Source organism: Myotis lucifugus, unplaced genomic scaffold, assembly GCF_000147115.1.
Source record: "Myotis lucifugus unplaced genomic scaffold, Myoluc2.0 scaffold_17, whole genome shotgun sequence".
Taxonomy (NCBI): domain Eukaryota; kingdom Metazoa; phylum Chordata; class Mammalia; order Chiroptera; family Vespertilionidae; genus Myotis; species Myotis lucifugus.
In genome coordinates this window covers 11,005,887-11,026,166 of record NW_005871065.1, presented here as the reverse complement: position 1 = coordinate 11,026,166, position 20,280 = coordinate 11,005,887, and the positions used below count along the sequence as shown (strand labels likewise).

The 20,280-nt window shown below is 34.0% G+C and overlaps 1 protein-coding gene across 6 annotated transcripts in view; it reads left to right on the top strand.

Moving 5' to 3' along the window:
- TMEM68 (transmembrane protein 68) overlaps positions 1-11,872 on the top strand; it is a 28,508-nt gene extending 16,636 nt beyond the window's left edge. For all 6 annotated transcript variants that reach the window (XM_014452705.2, XM_023750976.1, XM_014452700.2 and 3 more), the window contains exons 6-8: positions 4,427-4,487; positions 6,521-6,660; positions 10,355-11,872. In XM_014452705.2, coding sequence (XP_014308191.1) covers positions 4,427-4,487; positions 6,521-6,660; positions 10,355-10,459 — 306 coding nt within the window. In that variant the 3' untranslated portion in view covers positions 10,460-11,872. The remainder of the gene's footprint in view (positions 1-4,426; positions 4,488-6,520; positions 6,661-10,354) is intronic.
- Positions 11,873-20,280: the final 8,408 nt, after the last annotated feature.

The window sequence follows — 20,280 nt, the reverse complement described above, 5'->3', positions numbered from 1 at the left end:
TTTCTTTTGCCTTGGGAAATATTTCTCAGTCTTTTGGTCTCCATATTATACTTTGTCCTATGAAACATTTATTACTCATGGAATGGTTTCTTCTTTGTTTTCTGTTTGTTTTAATTTTAGATTGTCTATGAGAAAAACAAGTAGTAGTATCTTGGACAAGGTGTGCTCTTTTTAGGCCAATCGATTAGCTAGAGACAGCTGCCAGTACTTCACATTTTAGTTTTTTGTGTACCCATTTTGCCACATCCAAGACCAGTGTACACCTTTAGCTTGCCTATTCATCTTGCAAATAAGGACTACTGAATAAAAAGAAAAAGCTAATGGATAATTAATTCTAGCCCAAGACCAGTATTTGAAAAAGAGTGGAAATTTTCTCTATATTTTTTAATATCAGGATTGTAATAAATACAGTGCATTGAGCTCTATTCTCTCTTGTACGTATGTATATATAACTTCTAGAAATAAGTTATTGCTGTATAGTACTTTAATAATGTGGTCCCAGTATAACAGTTAATGTACTTGCCCAAGTGTTTAATAATACACAACGTACAAATTTAAATACTGTTGTCCTACAGTAGATTATAAGCTCTCTGAGGACAAGGCCATCTTTTTATATTCTGAGTTCCTAGTACACTGACAGGCACTTAGTAGGCTACTTGTATTTGTTAAATTGATTTTTAAAATATTGTTAATCAACACTCGAAAGGAGCCTTTTGAATTTTATTTTATATTAATTGTATTAGTAATGTAGAAAATTAATTTATAGCAATTTTATTTTCCAAAAAGTCTTAAGTACTGACGTAGAAAACAAAACCTTAGACCATATGAATAATATAGAATACAAAAGAAACATGTACAGTTGTACAAAATTTAAGGATATATAGTATATTTTTAAGCAATTATACAAGCTAAAATCTAATCAAACAGTTTAATTTTTAAGTTTATATTCTAAAAGAATTATTTCTTCTAAGGTTTAAGGTAAAAATGACATTGATCATGGGATTCTAATTTCTCATCCTTAAGTTTACAGTTTTAAAGGACATTGCCTGGAAGAAGGCCCAAAAGAAAGAAATTATATAGCGAAAGGAACTCGGATTCCAATCCTTGAAAGAGTTTCTAAATAATTAATTAAGATAGTCTAGATAATTTAGTTAAGGATTTTATATGAAATTTGAGAAAATTTAATAAACAGCCTTTTACAAGTTTATAAATAAACAAAAATCTTTAACGTTGCTGATTTACAAAAGAGCATTATAGGTTTGATAAATCTTGTACCACCCCAGCCTTTTGCAGTGCTTTTAAAGGCTTTATGGTGGCACTCCTCTATAGTAAGTAAGTGACACGTGTGATTATTCCAGTGTTGCAGCTGAGGAAACTCAGGCACAGAGATGAAGGGATGGAGCAGTGGTTCTCAACCTTCCTAATGCCGCGACCCTTTAATACAGTTCCTCATGTTGTGGTGACCCCCAATTTCATTGTTACAAATTGAACATAATTAAAGCATGGTGATTAATCACAAAAACAATATGTAATTATATATGTGTTTTCCGATGGTCTTAGGCGACCCCTGTGAAAGGGTCTTTCGACCCCCAAAGGGGTCTCGACCCACAGGTTGAGAACCGCTGGGATGGAGGGACCGGGTCACACAGCAGGGCAAAGCAGAGCAGAGCACACAGTTCTGGACTGCAGGCAACTGGTGCTGTTGCCATTACTGATGGCATTTCACCGTGAGCCTTCTGACCTTGAGATTAGAGGGCACTTCCCCATACCTGAGGAAAACCTTTCAGTCATATCATTGTAAATGTTTCAAGTATCCCTTCTGGAAAACCCCTTCATAGCTTCACAGATTTATCATAAACTGTGACCAAAGATTTAAGACTGTTGGTGCAGAATTAAATACATTTCAATTGTGACATAGTAACAGAAATTAAAGTTAAAAAGTTAGATCATCAATGCAAGCTCACAAAATACTGGTTAGAAAATATTTAAGGTTCATCTGAAAGTTGCAGCTTTTTTATGTAATATAAATCACTCTTATTTTGTGGATTCCTGAGAATTATGACTTTGGTAAGAATTTTTAGGTAACTTCATATCTAAATAAGTTGGGAAAAATTAGCCCATTTACTTTAGTTGGAAGACAAATAACATATAAAAGAAAATAGCATTTGTTCTAGTAAAATTATTTATATGTATTATTTCAACCTACTAAAAAATCTTTGAAATATGATAATAATTAGCCCCATTTTAACATGAAAAAACAGACTTTGACATGGTAAGTAACTTGTTCAGTGGTTCCCACTTTTTTAGTGGCAAAGTTAGGACTCCAAGACAATGTAAAACTGATTCTTCAAGAATAGTTTTAACAAAATACACATTCTCTTTCTCTTGCACATGTATGCATACACATACATACAGAGACACATGTATACATGTAAACAGAATGTTATGCTGGGTTACTTTTGCAACTATGTTGTATATAAAGTGTGCACAAGAAAAGGAATGAATAACTACTACAACATCAGGTTGTAATAAAGTGATGTCTGTAGCTTAAAGGCTTTAGCTTGCAGGCAAATTTAGGAACAGCGTGTCCAAAATATAGCTTGGAATACTGAGCCTTCTAGGCAAGCTTTCTCTGTCCAGTAAGTTCTGGAAATGTTCAGCTTCTGGAGAGTTAGGTATTTAAAGGATGATGTGTCCCCTGAAGTGTGTTTAAATAATGCATACTTCAATACAAACTTTGGGGTTCATGTCAGTCAGTAGACATGAATTCAGCAGACAAGGCACAGTGGTGAATATATGGGCTTAAAGTTTTCTGTTCCTTGGGCATTTTAAGTTCCCAATTCTAGAGTCATAGCTATTTAAAACATCAAGATTTCAGCTATCATTTTATTTTACACTAGTGATGGTTTCCTAGATTGAAATCTGAATTTTTTACAAAAGCATCAATGTACTTTGTCTTATGTGCTTGCTTTGTGAATTAACTCCATTGAATTTTAAAACCTTCACCTGACTTCTTTTCTTTACCTGACTTCACTCTTTCCTAACTTTTAATATTCCTGCTGCCTTTATCTGACCTTTATGTTCTAGGTGCTGGGGATACAGGAATGAACAAAACAATGCCTGTGCTATTAGGAGTTCTGGGAGAGGGAAGAGATATAGTAAATAAAAGATCAGTTAGTTATATGTGAGGCAATAAGTTCTATGAAGAAAGCTATACCTAGTCTCTTTCCTGCAGTCCACCATATTTCACCACTTTCCAAAGCTGAATAGGAATGGCTTTTTTTTTTTTGGTTTTTGTTTTTTGTTTTTTAAATATATTTTATTGATTTTTTACAGAGAGGAAGGGAGAGAGATAGAGAGTTAGAAACATCGATGAGAGAGAAACATCGATCAGCTGCCTCCTGCACATCTCCTACTGGGGATGTGCCCGCAACCCAGGTACATGCCCTTGACCGGAATCGAACCTGGGACCTTTCAGTCCGCAGGCCGACGCTCTATCCACTGAGCCAAACCGGTTTCGGCAGGAATGGCTTTTTAAATGTCAGCTTATTTAAATATCTCAAATCCTGCTCACCACGACAGGTGTTTCTGTATTAAGCAAATACTGATGGTAGACTGTAGGTGAAGTATCACTCCCTCCTTCCCCTAGTTTTATCTATTCTAAAAACCTTTAACTTGCTATATTTTGTGTTTGTTTAAAAGTGTTCAATTTTTTATCTACTTTAGTTCTAAGGTGGCATACCCTTCTCATATGCTCCTTTGCTACTTCACCCATTGTTTTATGACATTTAGTTAAGGTCTTCATTTTAAAAATTATACTTAATTATTGATATTCATAGAAAAATGAAAACCTTGAACTTGTAAGAAGTTCTCTAAAATTAATGATGTGAAGAATTCTTTCACATATATGCTTTTCCTTTTTTTGTGGTATTATACTTACTTTTCATTGATGTTGAACATTTTTATATTTAATACGCTCAAAAAAAATAAATGGTGTTTTACTAATTTCTGTCATTTAAATTTATATAAATTTTCCGGTAGAGGTAATCTCTGTCTTGTAACTTTCCTCAGCGAACATACTATTCAGTAGCCACCTGGAATCAATTTGATCTCCCACATTTATTTTATTTAATTAAATTAATGATTATTATAATCTTTGAGTATTAAGGATTTATGTGGAATGAATAGGAAAGTTGGTAAACTAAATATTATATATTACCACTAGAGGGTAGTGTTTCTAATTTATATTTCTACAAATGACCAAGTTTAGTCTGATAAATCACACTAGTGATAAAAGTAAACCTTTATTTTAAAAGTACCTTATTTTAATAATCTTAAGCAGGTCCTCAAAAGTTTTCATTAGTTACTCAATGGAGACATTGAATAGATTAATATATTTACTTTTTAATCCAAATTTTCTCTTTAGCCCATTATTCCTATGTTTACACAAAATATTCGAGAAGGATTTAGATCACTTGGAGGAACAAGTAAGTTCTGGTTCATTTGGTTTTTCTAATGACATAATATAACAATATTTATAACATAATATTTTATTTTTTGTTTTTTACTTTTATAATATAATATTTTAAATATTTGAGCTTTGAACTCTATGTAGTTTCAAAATTTAGATTTTTTTCTATTTAGATGTTTTTCTATTTAAAGACTAAATGATAAAGTTCTAAGTAATGGCAGCTCTTAGATGTTAGGTTTTTGTCTTATGTACATACTGATGCTTATTTGTCATTGACTTTTTAAAATTACCCAGTAAATTACCTATTTACTTTTGTTAAAACATGTTGGTTAAGGTTAGGAGAAATTTACATATAACTTAGACTATCTTCTTACCTCACCCCTGAAGAAGTTATAGCTTTAAAAATGAAAGACAATAACATTGAAGTAAGATGAACAACCAAAGAAGATATAATTTGCCTTGGTTTATTTCTGTTACTTTTTTAAAAATATGTTTTTATTGATTTTTAGAGAGAGAGAAAGGGAGAGGGATAGAGAGATAGAAGCATCGATGTGAGTCATCTATTGGCTGCCTCCCCCACTGGGGATCGAGCTCACAACCCAGGCATGTGCCCTGACCGGGGGATTGAACCAGTGACCTCTTGGTTCATGGGTCGACACTCAATCACTAAGCCACACCAGTTGTTACTTTTCTGTTACTTTTTAAATTTGTTTGTTTTTAAAATATTTTGAACCACGATACATTTACTTCTTTTTGCCCACCTTCAACTTATTGGTAGCAAAATAAGCTCTGAATCTAGTTATAGGAGTGATAATTAGATATGCTTTTTCCTGCAGTGTCTCGTTTTCTTTTTATTTTGAAAATTTCAGTTTGTTTTTATACCCTATGTTTTATGTATTAAATTTGGTTGATTGTTATTTTAAATCCCTAGCACTATATTGTTAGTGTTTATATCCACATACAAATCCCCTCCTGAAGAACTTTAAACTTCTGTTGTTTCTTTTATGTCCAATATTGACGTATTGTTGGTATTCCATTACATTTTATAGGTCTTTTTTTTTTTCTTTCCAAATTTAAAGTGGAAAGGCAGGTTGATAAGATGTTTAATTTTTGTTGTGGAATTATTTCTTCTAATTTTCTCTCAGATCATTTCTTCAGAATTTAAGTTGCATAGCAGAAATTATCCCTAATTTTACTTCTTTAAATGCAAAGTGGTTTTAAAATTCTTTCTTACTACTTTTTAACGTTTTTTACTTTAATAGTTGAATATCTCAAACATTAGTGTCTAGTGATTTTATTTTAAGTATTACTTTGCATCTTATGGTGTATTCTGTTTTTTTTATATATATAAACAGGGTTTTCAAATTCCAGTACAACTTATGATTATGTATTACATGTCGCTTGACTTTCTTGGATTTATTTATCTTTAAACTTCACCTTAAATTTTGTCAGTTTATTTTGCATTATTGCCACTTTTATCTTGCTAAATTTTATATTGGTCATTTCCATTAGTAATTCTTTGCTTTGTTACATTTTTTCCTAATTTACAATAATGTTTTAGTCTTTACCTAGTTTATTGATGCATTTTTAGTCTCATGTTTATGTGAATTTATTTTATGCTTCCATTTTTTCTTCTTTTTTCATTTAAATCACATATTTTGAGTCTCTAGACTTTTTAGCTTCTAGTTTTGGGTTCAGTCTTTACCCTTTATTTTGCAATAATAGTACTTGGTTTGCCTTTAAAATCCTCATATTTTTAAAAGCTCATTTAAAAATATTAATAGACCTTGTTTTTTTGAGAATTTTTAAGTTTACAGAAAAATCGAACAGAAAGTACAGAGTGTACCAATAAACCCCCTCATCCAGATTTTTCTATTAACATCTTGCACATTTGTTACAACTGATGAAAAGCTCGTCTTTAAAAAAATATTAATTGCCAAGAGATGATACTATTTGCCACTTTCCTCTAAACCTTACATAATTGAGAGTTTGCAGTTACATGCTCAGAATTTGTAACCAATTAAAATGATTTTGTTTACTTTAAAACAGGGTTATTTAGGTGGCTTTATGAAAAATTCCGCTATCCATTTGCTCCAATATATGGAGGTTTTCCAGTGAAGTTTCGTACCTACTTAGGTGATCCCATTCCATATGATCCAAAGTTAACAGCAGAAGAATTAGCCGAAAAGGTAAATTATTCTTTCTTAGTCCTTGTATAGATTTTTTTGACTTTCAATTATTATATTAAAATTAATTCATTAATTTATTTTACAAGTTGCTCTAGATCAGTGGTGATTTCCTCCCCAGGGCGCATTTGCCAATCTGGAGACATTTTTCATTGTCACAACGGGCCAGACTTGGGAAGTGGTGGTGCTACTGGCATCTAGTGAGTAGAGGTCAAGGATGGTGATGACCATCCTGCACTTCCCGGGACAGTCCCCCACTACAAAGAGCTTTCTATTCTAAAATGTGACAATTAAGAAAAGGTCTATAGACATTGCCATATGTCGCCTGGGGCATAAAATCGACCCTGGTTGATAAGTACTGTGCTAAGGTATTATGGAAGCACAAAGGAAAAGTATCTGAATGAGATCAGGACAACGGAGATGATGCTTGAATTCTATTTGGAAAGACATGAAGGGATTAACTGGACAAGGAGTAATGAGGTAGAGGAAATGGAATGTATAAAAGGATGACAACATGAAATAGCCTGAACTCTCTGGGGAGTTGAAGGTAGTCTGGTATAGCTAGAAGGAATATTGTAGGAGATGAGGCTAGAAATTTAGGAAGCTTCTGGGCTATGATGGCTTATCATTGATTTGTTCACAGAAAGCCAGAGAGCTATTTAAGGCAGATGAGTGTTATAATAGGTTTGCATTTAGAAAGATTCCTAGAAGCAATATGGAGGCTAAATTTCAGTGATACCAGTATGAAGCTCAAAGGGTAAAGAGACTGCTTTGTGAGGGAAAAAAATGGGAAAACTTTCTAGAATGAGGGCATTTGAAGTGGGTCGTGAAAGTGGGCATGTCCTAGACATGCAGACATGGGGCAGGAGGCAGAGTATGAACAAAGCGGCAGTGGTAGGAGCTAAGCTGACTGCATGTACAACAGTGTCCAACGTCCAATGTGATTAGAACAGCAGGTGGGGAGTGACTGCCTAGTTCCCTTCTAGGAATTTTGCAAAGCACATTAACATATTAGAGATTTTAAGAAGGCTTGCAATAAGTGGTCTATTTAGCTTTGTTTCAAAGATCATTTTGAGCTCTCATTCTATCAAAACCCTATCCCTGTTTTTCCTTGAAGAGCACTTAATAACAGCTGTGGAATAGACTTGGGGTCACCAGCTTAGTGGATACAGTTTGATCAATGAAACTGGAAAAGCAAGTAGGAGCTGCATTTTTAGGCCCTTAAATACAGACTAGAGGATTTGTCTATTAAAAACATTTCAATTGGAATAGGCCTCTGCTTGGAAGTGGTTCATATCAGTTCCACTTAAATTGTTTTTGGCCAAAGCAAGCAGATATGTAATCTCTTCCTCACCAATGGTTTGTGATGATGCTAGCAATTGTGATGACTTAGATGTATAAAAATTAAAGGGCCCTTTTTAAGAGCAGAGGTTATGCTATGAATTTTTGTGTCTCTAGTTCTTAGTACAGTGGTAGGTATTTAATTGATCTCAATAAAAGTTTGATGAATGAATGAGTTAGATAAAGATCTTACCTACTTGGAAGGTAGAGCAAGATACAGATTTGAGGGATTTTACAGAGATAGAATGCATCAGGCCTGAAAGCTAATTCTGTGTAGTTACTTGCCGGATATCTGTGCATATTTTTACATATGTAGGTTTTTGTAACTATTTTACTGAGGTTTGGGAAAGAAGTCAGAATTGGTGATGAAGATTTAGAAGTCATTTGCACTGAGATAATTACTGAGCTTTACAGAATAGTTTAGAGAGAGAAAGAAGAGGACTGAGGACAGACTGTAGAGGATGATGTAACATTTAAGGAACAGGTCGTGGAAAACAACCAAAGCTGGCTGAAAGAGAAGTAGCAGAGAGGTAGAACAAGTACATTTGTGTGAGAGAAGTCAGCAGGTGGCTTTTTAAAAAAACAGGAAAGATCAGTCACACCCATTCCTGCAGAGAGATCAAGGAAGATGAGATAAGACCACTCAGCTTGCTATTATACTTTTCAGAGAGTATGACATATCATAAGCAATAAATGTCATATTATTGAATCACCTAGAAAATGGGATGAATGTGTTATGACTTTTATATCAACCTATTGTATACATAGCTTGATTTTTTAAGTTTTTAAATTTGTGGTAAATACATAACATAAAATTTATCAACTTAAGCATTTTTAATTTAAGTGTATGGTTCAGTAGAGTTAAATATACTTACATTGTTGTGCAACTGATCTCTAGAACCTTTCCCTCTTGCAGAATTCTAGCCAAACCCACTAACTCGTCATTCCTTCAGCAAATGCTTTCCTGTGGTCCTTTTCCTCATGCTTTTCCCTTCACTGTTATTGAAATGTTACTGGTCCTTGGAAACTCAGACCAAACAGTACCTCGTTAGTGCGTCTTTTTCTGGTTGTTGCCCACCAAACGGGCTCACAAGTCTTAACTTCCAAATACTTTCCTTCGCCCTGGCCGGTGTGGCTCAGTGGGTTGGGTGTCATCCCTTGCACTGAGAGGTTGCGGGTTCCGTTCCCACTCAGGTTGTGTGCTCGATCCCCAGTAGGGGGCATGCAGTAGGCAGCCAATCTCCCTTCTTCTCTCTCTAAAATCAATAAAAACATTTAAAAAAAACCCAAACAAATACTTTTTCTTCGCATTTCAGATGACACATGTCACAAATGATCTTACATTTTAATTACTTGGTATTTGATTATGCTTGTTAACGTATGAGCTCCTTGAGATGTGAGACTTGTTTCATTGATGTTATAGCTTCCAAAGCACCTAATATTTTTTGAATAAGTGTATAAAAATTTAAAATATACTTCACAGAACATAATCTGTGTTAGTCACTTCCAAATACCTGAAGACATAGTTTCAATTTCATTTCATCCTTATAATAATTGTATGAAATAGTTCTCATTTTACTGAGTTATGAAAAATTTTGGTTTAGAGAGGCATATTTTTAAAATACATCTTTGGGATAGGGTGTATTAGTTATAGTTAAGAAAAGAGGAAGTTTCAGAATTTGTATAAAGGCTCATTGAAAGGTGTGAGTGTGCATAAAACAATTTTTTAGATAGCCATAACTAATTTGAAAGTGAAAATTGTTGAAATTTGTCACGAATGGGAAACAAATAGTTTTAGATTTCTTCTTATATCCTAATTGACTTTTCAATTGTTATGACTTAATTTAAATTCCTGTTAAATTGTCTAGAAATTTAGGTAATGAACCAAAGTATATCAGCTCATTCATTCAAAAGTTTTCCTCACTTTTTCATTTTTCAGTGCCTGATATAATTTTTTGGTGTGTATGGTAATAAAGAAAAAATGTACAACAGTTTATTAATGGATAGAAAGGAGTGAAACTTCATTTGGCTATTAGAAAATTTCTTGCTACTTTTTTTTCTGATTTTTTTCCCCTTAGTTATTTAAAAAAGTGTTGAGTGCAAGGCATTGCTGTGCTCAATGCTGGGGAAATGCTGTGTAGAAAATATCCATTTGGACAATAGTATAATTCAAACATAATAAGTATAAGAAATATACTATGGTTGTACTGAGACGGAAACCATTAATTCTGAAGAGAGATGGGTGCTAAATTAGGGAGGACTTCTTGAAAGTAGTAGTACATTAAAATCTTTACAAAATAGATGATCTATATTGAGAACTAAAAGAATAATGGCTTTTCTTTTGTTTTCTTAATAGACAAAGAATGCTGTTCAAGCTTTGATTGATAAGCACCAAAGAATACCGGGAAACATTATGAGTGCTTTGTTAGAACGTTTTCATAAAAGTCAAAACAGCCACTAGAAGACGATTTAATATATTTATATTATTATGTTTGTGTCTATGGTACTGTCTTTTAAATTTTGTAGGTTTCATAATTAGTATTTTTGTAAAAATCATGTTAAAAGCATCTTTTGTTGAACTTGTTTAAAATTGTAACATACATTTTGTTTTATTCAGTGTGTCATATTTAAACAATAACTCATTACATGCATAAAATTAAGAAAATGATCTTGTTTCTTATAAATTCCTAATAATGTATGATAAACATATAGATTATTAGAATTAAGTTTATTAACAGCAATTTAGGTTAAACAAACATTCCTAAATAATGTATCTAATTTCTGTATCTGTTGTACTGAGCTAATTTTGCAAGATGGTATAACCTAAGGTTAGTGCAGATGCTTAAGCTAGAAAAATAATGCTTTTATCTGCCTTTCATTCCTTTCATGACCTTGGGCAAGTCACATAATGTTTTTGTGCCTCAACAATGCTAGAGGGGAAGGGGAGGATGACTGGATGAAGAAGGTGAAGATGTTAGCTAAAGAACATTTATGCATACCCCAGGACACAGACAATAGTGTGGTGAAAAGTGGGGGGTGGGGGGTGGGGGGGGAAAGTGGGCAAAGGGGGGCAAAATGGGGGACATCTGCAGTAGTGTCAACATTTAAAAAAATTAAACACAAAAAAATAATTTACTTTTTAAAAAACATGTTAATGCTATGGTTAATAAAAAATTCGTTTATTTGCTTGATAACTGTAGAATTGAAATTATAATTGAATTAAAACCAAGATCTTTCAGAAGTTTATGTATATATTTTGTTATAGGATGTTTAAATTATTCCTTCAGGTATAATGTCAAGTTGCCAACCACAGTGAAAAAGATGTACTGTTTTTCAAATTGAATAAAAAAGTAAAAGTAAAATTTCTAATTGTTTTTAATAAGAATCTATAACATTGTCAGCCCTATAATATGGCATTAATAGTGTCCAGCTTAAAATTGCTTGCAGGTTAAAAGTCACTGTGATGCTCTGCATTTTATATGTCAGAAGGATGCTAGGCTGATGAAAGCAGAGTTAGAGAAAGCTCTGCTTTTGCTTAATATGACTTATTCATTTGACTTTGCAACCAGTCAAATAGTTTATTGTTTCAATAAAAATATACTTGAATGATGAATTTATGTGAACACAAAGCTTTCTGAAAAATTAATGGCTTTTGATTTGTTGTTCCCTTGAAATCTGAATTATAAAAGTATTTAAACAAAATAGTACTAGAAATTCAATGCAATATCTCCCTTTCCCTTTTTTTAGATATTAAACTATATACTTGAATTTTTGTGTATATTTTTGTATAACAAGTATGTATGTATGATATGTGTAATATATATAAAATTAAGCAACATAAAAATATAAAGTTGAATTGCAATTCATTTCCTTATGAAATTGTATATGTGACATTTTCTTATTTTAAACTGATTTATTTCTCACCCACAATCAAATTGATGTATCTCAGCAAGAATGAATAAACCTTACTTTTAATGTAAAAATATATTTTAATTTCATTTTCAGTGAAAAAAATCAATTAATGATTCTTTGAAGTGTTTTTTTTCTTGTAACAGTGAACAGTGTTTGTTTAAAATTGGTACACATTTCCAGAATAAATGATCATAAAATGAATGAGATACTGTTTTTGGGTAACTATTGGGTTTTAACAAGAATGAACAACATTCATTGATAATGCAGCAAACGCTTTTTGTTTGTTTTTACACTAGTTAAGTTTTATTGCTTATTTAAAACCTTACTTTGTTCTCTGGTACTCAGACTAATATAAGATTTTTCATGGCTATTTGAATTTATACCCTAGTTAGAAGAATGAGGGAATGTGACTAAATATAGAAATATAAATAATAATGGGAAAGGGGTGTTCTTGACCCTTTTTGAAGGGAGTGTTTACAAGTTAGAATCTGATGAAACCCAGGACTCTCTCCAGAAGCATGAACATGGCACACTTTTATGGGAAATCTTTCATACTCTTTTTAAAAATATTTCATTTTGAAACAATTTCAGGTTTACAGAAAAGTTGCATACTACTCCCATATATTCTGCACCCAGTTTCAGCAATTGTTACCTCACATTTGTTTTATTCTCTTCTCATTTCCCTTGTCTTATCTCTCTCCACATACATTTCTATAATCTTTTTCTTCTGAATCATCTATTAGTAAATTGCAGACAACGTGCTCCTAAACTATAGGCCATTCATTAATAGCACCACAGAACAATGGCCAAAATCAGGAAATTTATCTTTCATATAATAGTATCATCTGATCCAAAGACTGGATTCAAATTTCCGTTGTTTCAATAATGTCCTGTATATCAATTTCTATCCTTGATCCGTGGGTAGATCTTCTGACACTATGTAAATGGACGTGGCAAGTGTCCGTTGTTTGTATTATTTTTCATGTTCAGAGATGTTGCCTGTTTATGTGAATGTAACCAAGAGAATAGATGTGAATTTACACATCTCTTCCATGTTGCACATGTTGACTTCTACACATTGGGTTTGTGGTAGTAGGGTTATTTGGCATTATGGGTGGCTTTGTGGTACTGTTTTAAATCATAAATCAGTATTTGTGAAACATTTTTCTGTTTGGTCATTTCATTTAATTTACCTGACAGCAGCTATTTACTTATCGTATCTCAGCATTTCAAAAAGCTACATGTTACTCTGTCTCTCCTCAAAAAAGTTCTCTATCACAAAGCTGTCTTTGGCTTCTTGTTCAATAAGGGAAGAAAAAGGATTCTCAACAATATCTATAATAATAAAAGCATAATATGCTAATTAGACCAGACGACCTTCTGGACGAAGCCAGGGCTGTGAAGGAAGCCCGGGTCCCGGGTGCCAGAGGGAAGCTGGTGCCAGCAGCTGGGGAAAGGAAGGCCTACTCTTGCATAAATTTCGTGCATCAGGCCTCTAGTATATATACTAGTATAAACTCCATAATTCTTTGCCTTTGAAATTGGGTATCTATTAACTTGTGGAAGTAAAAGTACACTCATTCTTTTTTAAATCTAATTTTCATAAAAATCAAAGTAGAACCTGTGCTGAATAAAGCTTATAATAAAAAGTAGCAGTCCTCTGTCCTCCCCACACCATACCGCCCACTCCAGACAAACTTTTCATTCTAGCTGCTTCTGGCATTTAACTCTAAATAACATGCTTATATACCACTACTTCCAGATTTATCTACTGATTTCCTACTAAGAAAGCTAGCCATTTAGCTCATTTACATCCACTATTCCCCATACCTCTCTATCCCTATTCTTCCCAATGATTCATCACCATTTGGGGTTAAATTAGTATTCAGTGTTATTACAACTATGCAAATATGCTTGCAGCTGAGCCATTTAGTGTACTATGATTACATTTCCTTTCCTGAACAGACTTCGCCATTCCCCTGTCCCGGGTAATTTTTCATTTGGTTACTTTTATTTGGGTCCTAATAATTCTTCAAAATTTTCTACAAAGCGGTAAAACCAGCCAGGACAGCGTTTATAGTCGAGCACATCAGCCAGTTTTTATTTGCTCCACTCTTATCCTTGTGTTAACTCTCTGGAGCCTTCTGTACATCTGTTGCAATCTGGCATAGTTTCTCTAACCCTGCTGTGTCTCTTCGGAATTCTTAGGAATTCCTTTTACTTTTCTTCTTTGGATCCCTGCTTCCTGGATTCCATTCTTCCTTTTTCTTGGCTTTTGCCCACTTTTGGTGAGACAGGTCCTCTAGTAGTTTCCTGGGAAAGGTTGCATGAGAGGTACATGCTTAAGCTTTCGAGCAGCTTCATACTTGTTTAGTAAATTACCTGGACATGGAATTCGATAATGAAGATCATTCTCAGAATTTTTAAATCATATTATATTATCTTCTAGTACTTATTTTTCTCATATAAGATAGTTGATGGCATTTTGGTTCTGAGTGCTTTACATGCATCAGTTGTTCTCTTTGGTAGTGTCATTTTACCCATCTCCTGAAATATTTTTGATACTTGTTTAGTTTTTTATTCTTTGAGCTAGGTGTTTGATGGATTATTTTAATTTGAAAATTTATGTATTTTATTTTTAAGAAATTATTTTTCTGCCCTGGCCAGTTTGGCTCAGGCTTGCAGACTGAAGAGTCCCGAGTTCCATTCTGGTCAAGGGCACGTACCTAGGTTGCAGGTTTGATTTCTGGCCCTGGTTGGGTTACGTGCAGGAGACAACCAATCAATGTGTCTCTCTCACATCGATGTTTCTCTCTTTGTCCCCTCCCTTACACTCTCTCTAAAAATCAATGAAAAAGTGTCCTCAGTGAGGATTAACATCAACAGAAATTATTTTTCTGTTTTTGTCTTCAGGTCTTTTAAATTTTAATTGTAAAGTATATCATTTATCCAAAAGTAACAAATGTATATATAAATTTTTCTGTAGTTTTTTTCTTTCTTGTAATGTTTTAGTCAGATGTTCATATCAAGGGCTCATTAAGTACTGACTCATAAAACTTATAAAAATGAGCTTTTTTAGACTCTGCAAGAATTTCTATATTGTTGTTATTTCTGAAGCAAATGGAAAAACCTACCAATTAGGCCATCTGGTCTTAGAGTTTTCTTTGTGAAAAGGTTTTTACTTATAAATTTATTTACTGTAAGAGATATGGTTTCTCTTCCTGGTGAGATTTTCTATTTCTTCTTGGTAAATTTTGATGTTATGTTTTTATAGAAAATTTTCCATTTCTCTAAAATTTCAAATTATTGTCATGAAGTTGTTCATAATATCTTGTAAGATGTGTAGGATTTTCCTCCTTTTCACACTTGCTATTGATAGTTTGTACTTTTTCACTCTCTTTTTGTGTCTCTAAATCTCTTTGTCTCCCTAATCTTTCTGTTTCTCTCTTTTGACTTGGTATTATAGAATAGGCTTATCAAGATTTTTGTGTAAGGGTGGCCCTTTTACAATAGCTAATTTTGATGTTGTAGACTACAGACTGCCTTCACTAATACAATGAAGTTTCAAAGTTTTCAAATTGATTGGTTGCTTGTTCATTCATTTGACAAGTTTTTAATCAGCAGGTATATTTTAAGTACCTATTACATGCCCATGCATTGTTATATGCCAGGGGTCAGAAAACTTTTTCTGTAAAGAGCCAGATCGAAAATACTTTAGGCTGTGCAGGCTATACAGTCTCTGCTGCTGCTACTCAACTCTACCATTGTATTCTGAAAGCAGCCATAAGCGACATGTAAATATATGAGCATTGCTATGTTCAGGTAAAACTATATTTATGGGCACTACAATTTGAATTTCATGTGTCACAAAATAGAATTTTTCTTTTGATTTTTTCCCCTCCAAATATTTAAAAATGTGAAAACAATTTTTAGTTCATGGCCCACATTTAAAGAGGTGTTGGCTGGATTGGGCCGGAGAGCTGTAGTTTGCCAACACCTGCAGGCTTCTTTTTGTTGTTGATTTTCTTCTTTTATGTTTACCTTTTTCAACATTTTCTGCTCAAATGTTATTTCCTTTTTTCTACTTTTTAAGGTTTAACTTATTGTTTTTATAACTTCTTGAACTGGATACCTAAATTGTTGATTTTTTGGCCTTTTTTATTTTCTACCTTATGTATTTATATTTGAATGTTGCTAAGAATAAATCTTAAAAGTTCTTATCACAAAAAATAAAGTTCTTATCACAATAAAAAATTTGTAATTTTGTATAATGATGAATAGTAACTAGACTTTTTGTGGTAATCATTTTGAATTGTATACAAATATCAAATCATTATATTGTATACCTGAAACTAATAAAATATCACCTGCCAATTATACCTCAATAAAAAGTCATAAATGTCTTACTAAGTGCTACTTTCTAAGTGCATCTCATATATTTTAATGTCATTCTTTTATCATTCAATTAAAATATATTTAATTGTATATGCTTTCTTCTCTGATACTAGGATAACTTAGAAATATATTGCTTGGTAGGTTAAATATATAGTGTTTACTTTCCCAACATTTAAGGATTTTCTCTTTTTTGTTCTTTTTAGTTGATTCCTAAGCTTAATTTCACCATGGTCAGTGAACATACTTGAATGATCTCAATCATTTGAAATTTGCTTTATGGTCCAGAATATGGTCAATATTGGCTAAACATTCCATGAACACTCGTAAAGAATTTTAACTCAGTCTTGAATGAAGTGTTATATATATGTCAATGAGGTTAACTTTTATTAGCTTGTAGCTTTATTATTATTCAGGTATGGTGAGGCCAACCAGAAGAGATCAGAAGACAATTGCCATCGAAAAGATAGGTTGTAACTCACAGATCTCAAGGGGAAGAGGACACCACACCAGGCAGGGCTACCAGGGGAAGCACCAGGATCAGTCAAGGTTTGGGGGAAGAGAGGGGAGGAAATTTGGGCAAGAGTTTTTTGTTTGTTTGTTTTTACTGTGGTTTCTTTGGGAAGGAACAGACAAGGCAGGGTAAGCAGGTTTGAATAGCTTTGGGGTCTTTGGGGCATAGGGGACATTCATAGTGCTTAGCACCCGGGTCTGGTGATTAAGGCAGGTGGATGGTGGCCCTGAGTGTGAGAGCTAAATAGATGAGGTGGTTGAGGGTGCACACTAGATAAAAAATTATATAAGTGACTGTTCACTGGCTGGAAGAGGGACAGACAGTCCAATGTGGGCACCAGCATCTAGGAAGCCCAAGAAGGTTGTGCTTAAAAATGCACCAACGTATTTGAATCCCAAGCAACATGTTCTACTAGCTAAAAAATCAGCATCAGTTCTAAAATGTTTTTCTTTATTGATAAATCAAAAGAACTTGATTTCCCTAAAAACTGATGCTCAGGACCACACAGCCTGGAATGTAGACAAAACGAAGAGATTTTCTGTAAAAATTATCGTACCGAGCACTCTGCAAATCGAATCCAGGAATTGTTTACTTTTATTGATTGATACTGCCATTATGAAATGCTATAAAGAGGTGTCTTTTAAATGTTCCAGGATACAATTAAATAGATTTTATGAAATCTGTGCAGAATAACGTTTGGAGATGAACAATTGTATTTCATGTGTGTTTAGGACTGAAAAGAATAATTGGCCTTAAATTAGGTGAGCATGGTATTGACTAAGTTTCTTGATCTTCAAGGTGACAAAGCACTGTAATAGACTAACAGGGATGATGTGAATCCAGAGAGTGTTTAAAAAAAAAAAGGTAATACTACATAAAAGATACATTCCATCCATTTTCTCCCAGAAAAACTTCATTTTCCCTCATCTACATTATTTAAGCATGTATTCTCTCATCTCCCTTTCCTACTTACTACCATTGAGGATGTTGTTAGCTTTTCTGAAAAAGATGGGTTAGAAGGTTTTTTATGCACTTCACATTGCCATGCCTGTTACCACTTCAAGGACATTATCTTTCCATTTTAACCAAACAAAAGCTTATTTTCAGGCTCCTTTCTTGTGCGTATAGCATCATTCACATGTCTTAACTGCTGCTGTCTACTGACTTCCAGATGCACAATTTATAATCTCATGCCCCAAACTTCCCCCATGGTGATCCTAGTTCCCCTACAGTGTCCCTTAAATGAATCATCTAACCTTCCAAGTTGCATCTAACCTTCTGGCCTTGACCTTGGAGGTCCACTGACTATCTTGAAACATCTATTCCTGTTTCTTTTTTGGCTGAAGAGTCACATTTTGGTTGGGTGACCACATGGCACCCAGAGAGTTGCTGAATAGTTTGGGACATTCCCTTCTCCTTGTCAGAGATTTGTTTAGGAGTTGGCGTGTGACCCAGTTTGGGCCCAAAACCCTGGAGGCTAACTCTATGGGGCCTTTTAGTTAAAACACTCTCCTCACTGCTGAAGAGTGATAAATAGCAGAAGAAATAGCTCCTTGTCTCCCTTGCCCATTGTTGTATCTGGAACATAAAACAGGAGTCATGGCCACTGTCTCACAACCACAGGGAAGCTAAACTGACAGGCTCAGGGCGGCTGAATGAAAATGTGCAGAAACAGAAACAGATGATGAAATGGTAAATTGGATAAACCGGAACCTGTCCGACCTTACGGTTAAAGGGATCTTCCTTTGTTGAGAGCCTGTTGAATTGGAATTTTCTTTTTCATTCGTAAAATGTGATTTGCTTTATCTTGATATTTCCTCGTAATTAATTTAGGCAATGCATTTATGGCAGGAGTTCTGCTAAAGTGAAGTGCTGCTTCATTTTTCTCGGTGCAGCTAGCAGGAGCAACCGAGGTCCCTTCCTCCTAATACTGGTGAGGCCAACTTAGTCACTTGGTTAAGGTGGTCTGCCTGCTTTTTCCACTCCAAAGTCAGAATCACCTGCATTGTGCTTGTTAGAAATTCAAATTCCTGGGCCCCACCCCAAACCTACTAAATCAGAGTATCTGGGTCGATGCCAGGGAATTTGCATTTCTAACTTCTCCCCCATGTTTGAGAATCTTTGTTCTAGATTATAGAGAGGCTAATTCCAGAGCAAAAATTTCTCACTCTGGGCCTAACCATTGTTTCTCAGTGCTGGTTGCATATTAGAATCACCTGAAGTGCTTATTCCTGGGCCTTACCCTCAACTAATTAAATCAGAATGTTGGGGTTTTGGTGGCAGTAGGATTTTCTTTTTTAGCTTGTGAGTGTTTTCTGTTTTGTTTTTGTTAATCTTCATCCAAGGATGTTTTTTTTTCCCATTGATTTTTATAGAGAGTAGAAGGGAGGGAGAGAGGGGGTGAAAGAGAGAGGGAAACATCAATGTGAGAGAGACACATATATTGGTTGCCTCCAGCATATGCCCCAGCTGGGCCAGGATTGAACCTGAAACTCAGATGCCTGCCCTTGACTGGGAATTGAACCCATGACCCTTCGGTGTGCATGCCGACGCTCTAACCACTTAGCAACACCAACCAGGGCACTTCTAAGTATTTTTAATGTGTATCCTAAATTAGAGTTCCTTGTCTAAACCTAGAGGTCTAAGAATTGCCTTCAGGGTGTTGATAAACTTGCTGAAGTTGCACAATAGACAAAAATTGGGGTGGCTACCTGGCTCATGATGAGTAAGCCTCCATGTTTGAGAGGAGTCTTGATTGACAGTAGAGGCATCCAGTGGCCAGGACCCATTGGTTCAGCTTGTACATCCAACCCAAGCCAAGCCCACCAGTGTCTTTGTCCTGGAAGGTTTTTTATGTTGTTAAAAATCATTTTTCACTCATATATTTTCTTTCCTAGACTGCTTCTCAAAATATACATAACTTTATATTTTTATGATTATATTTACTTATTTATTTTATTATTGTCTAAAGTTTTACATAGGTCTTTTTTTCATAACGTTATTTTTTATTGTAATAAAAATAACACATTAATAGAAATAAATCCAGACAATATAAAAAGGTGTAAAGTAAAAATGAAAATTGCCCCCACCCAGAGAGAAATCTTATTAACATTTCGATGGATGCCTTGCTATGTTTTTTTATGTATATATTAAAAAATGCTGTCTTGTAATCTCTTTTATTAAATGGAACATATGGATATATGAATATTTTTCCTTATAATGAATATTGATCTTCATGATTATTTTTAAATCTGTATAGCAGCAATCTAGTGCGTGGCTGTGCTGTAATTTATTTAATGAATTCTCTACTGAAAATTGAAAAAATACACTTTCCACTCTTTCACTATTATGAATAACACCATAATGAACATATTTGTACATGTAACTTTGTATGCCTTTCCAGGTATTTCCTTAGGATAAATTCACAGAAGTCAGATTGCTGGGTAAACGGCATGCCTATTAAA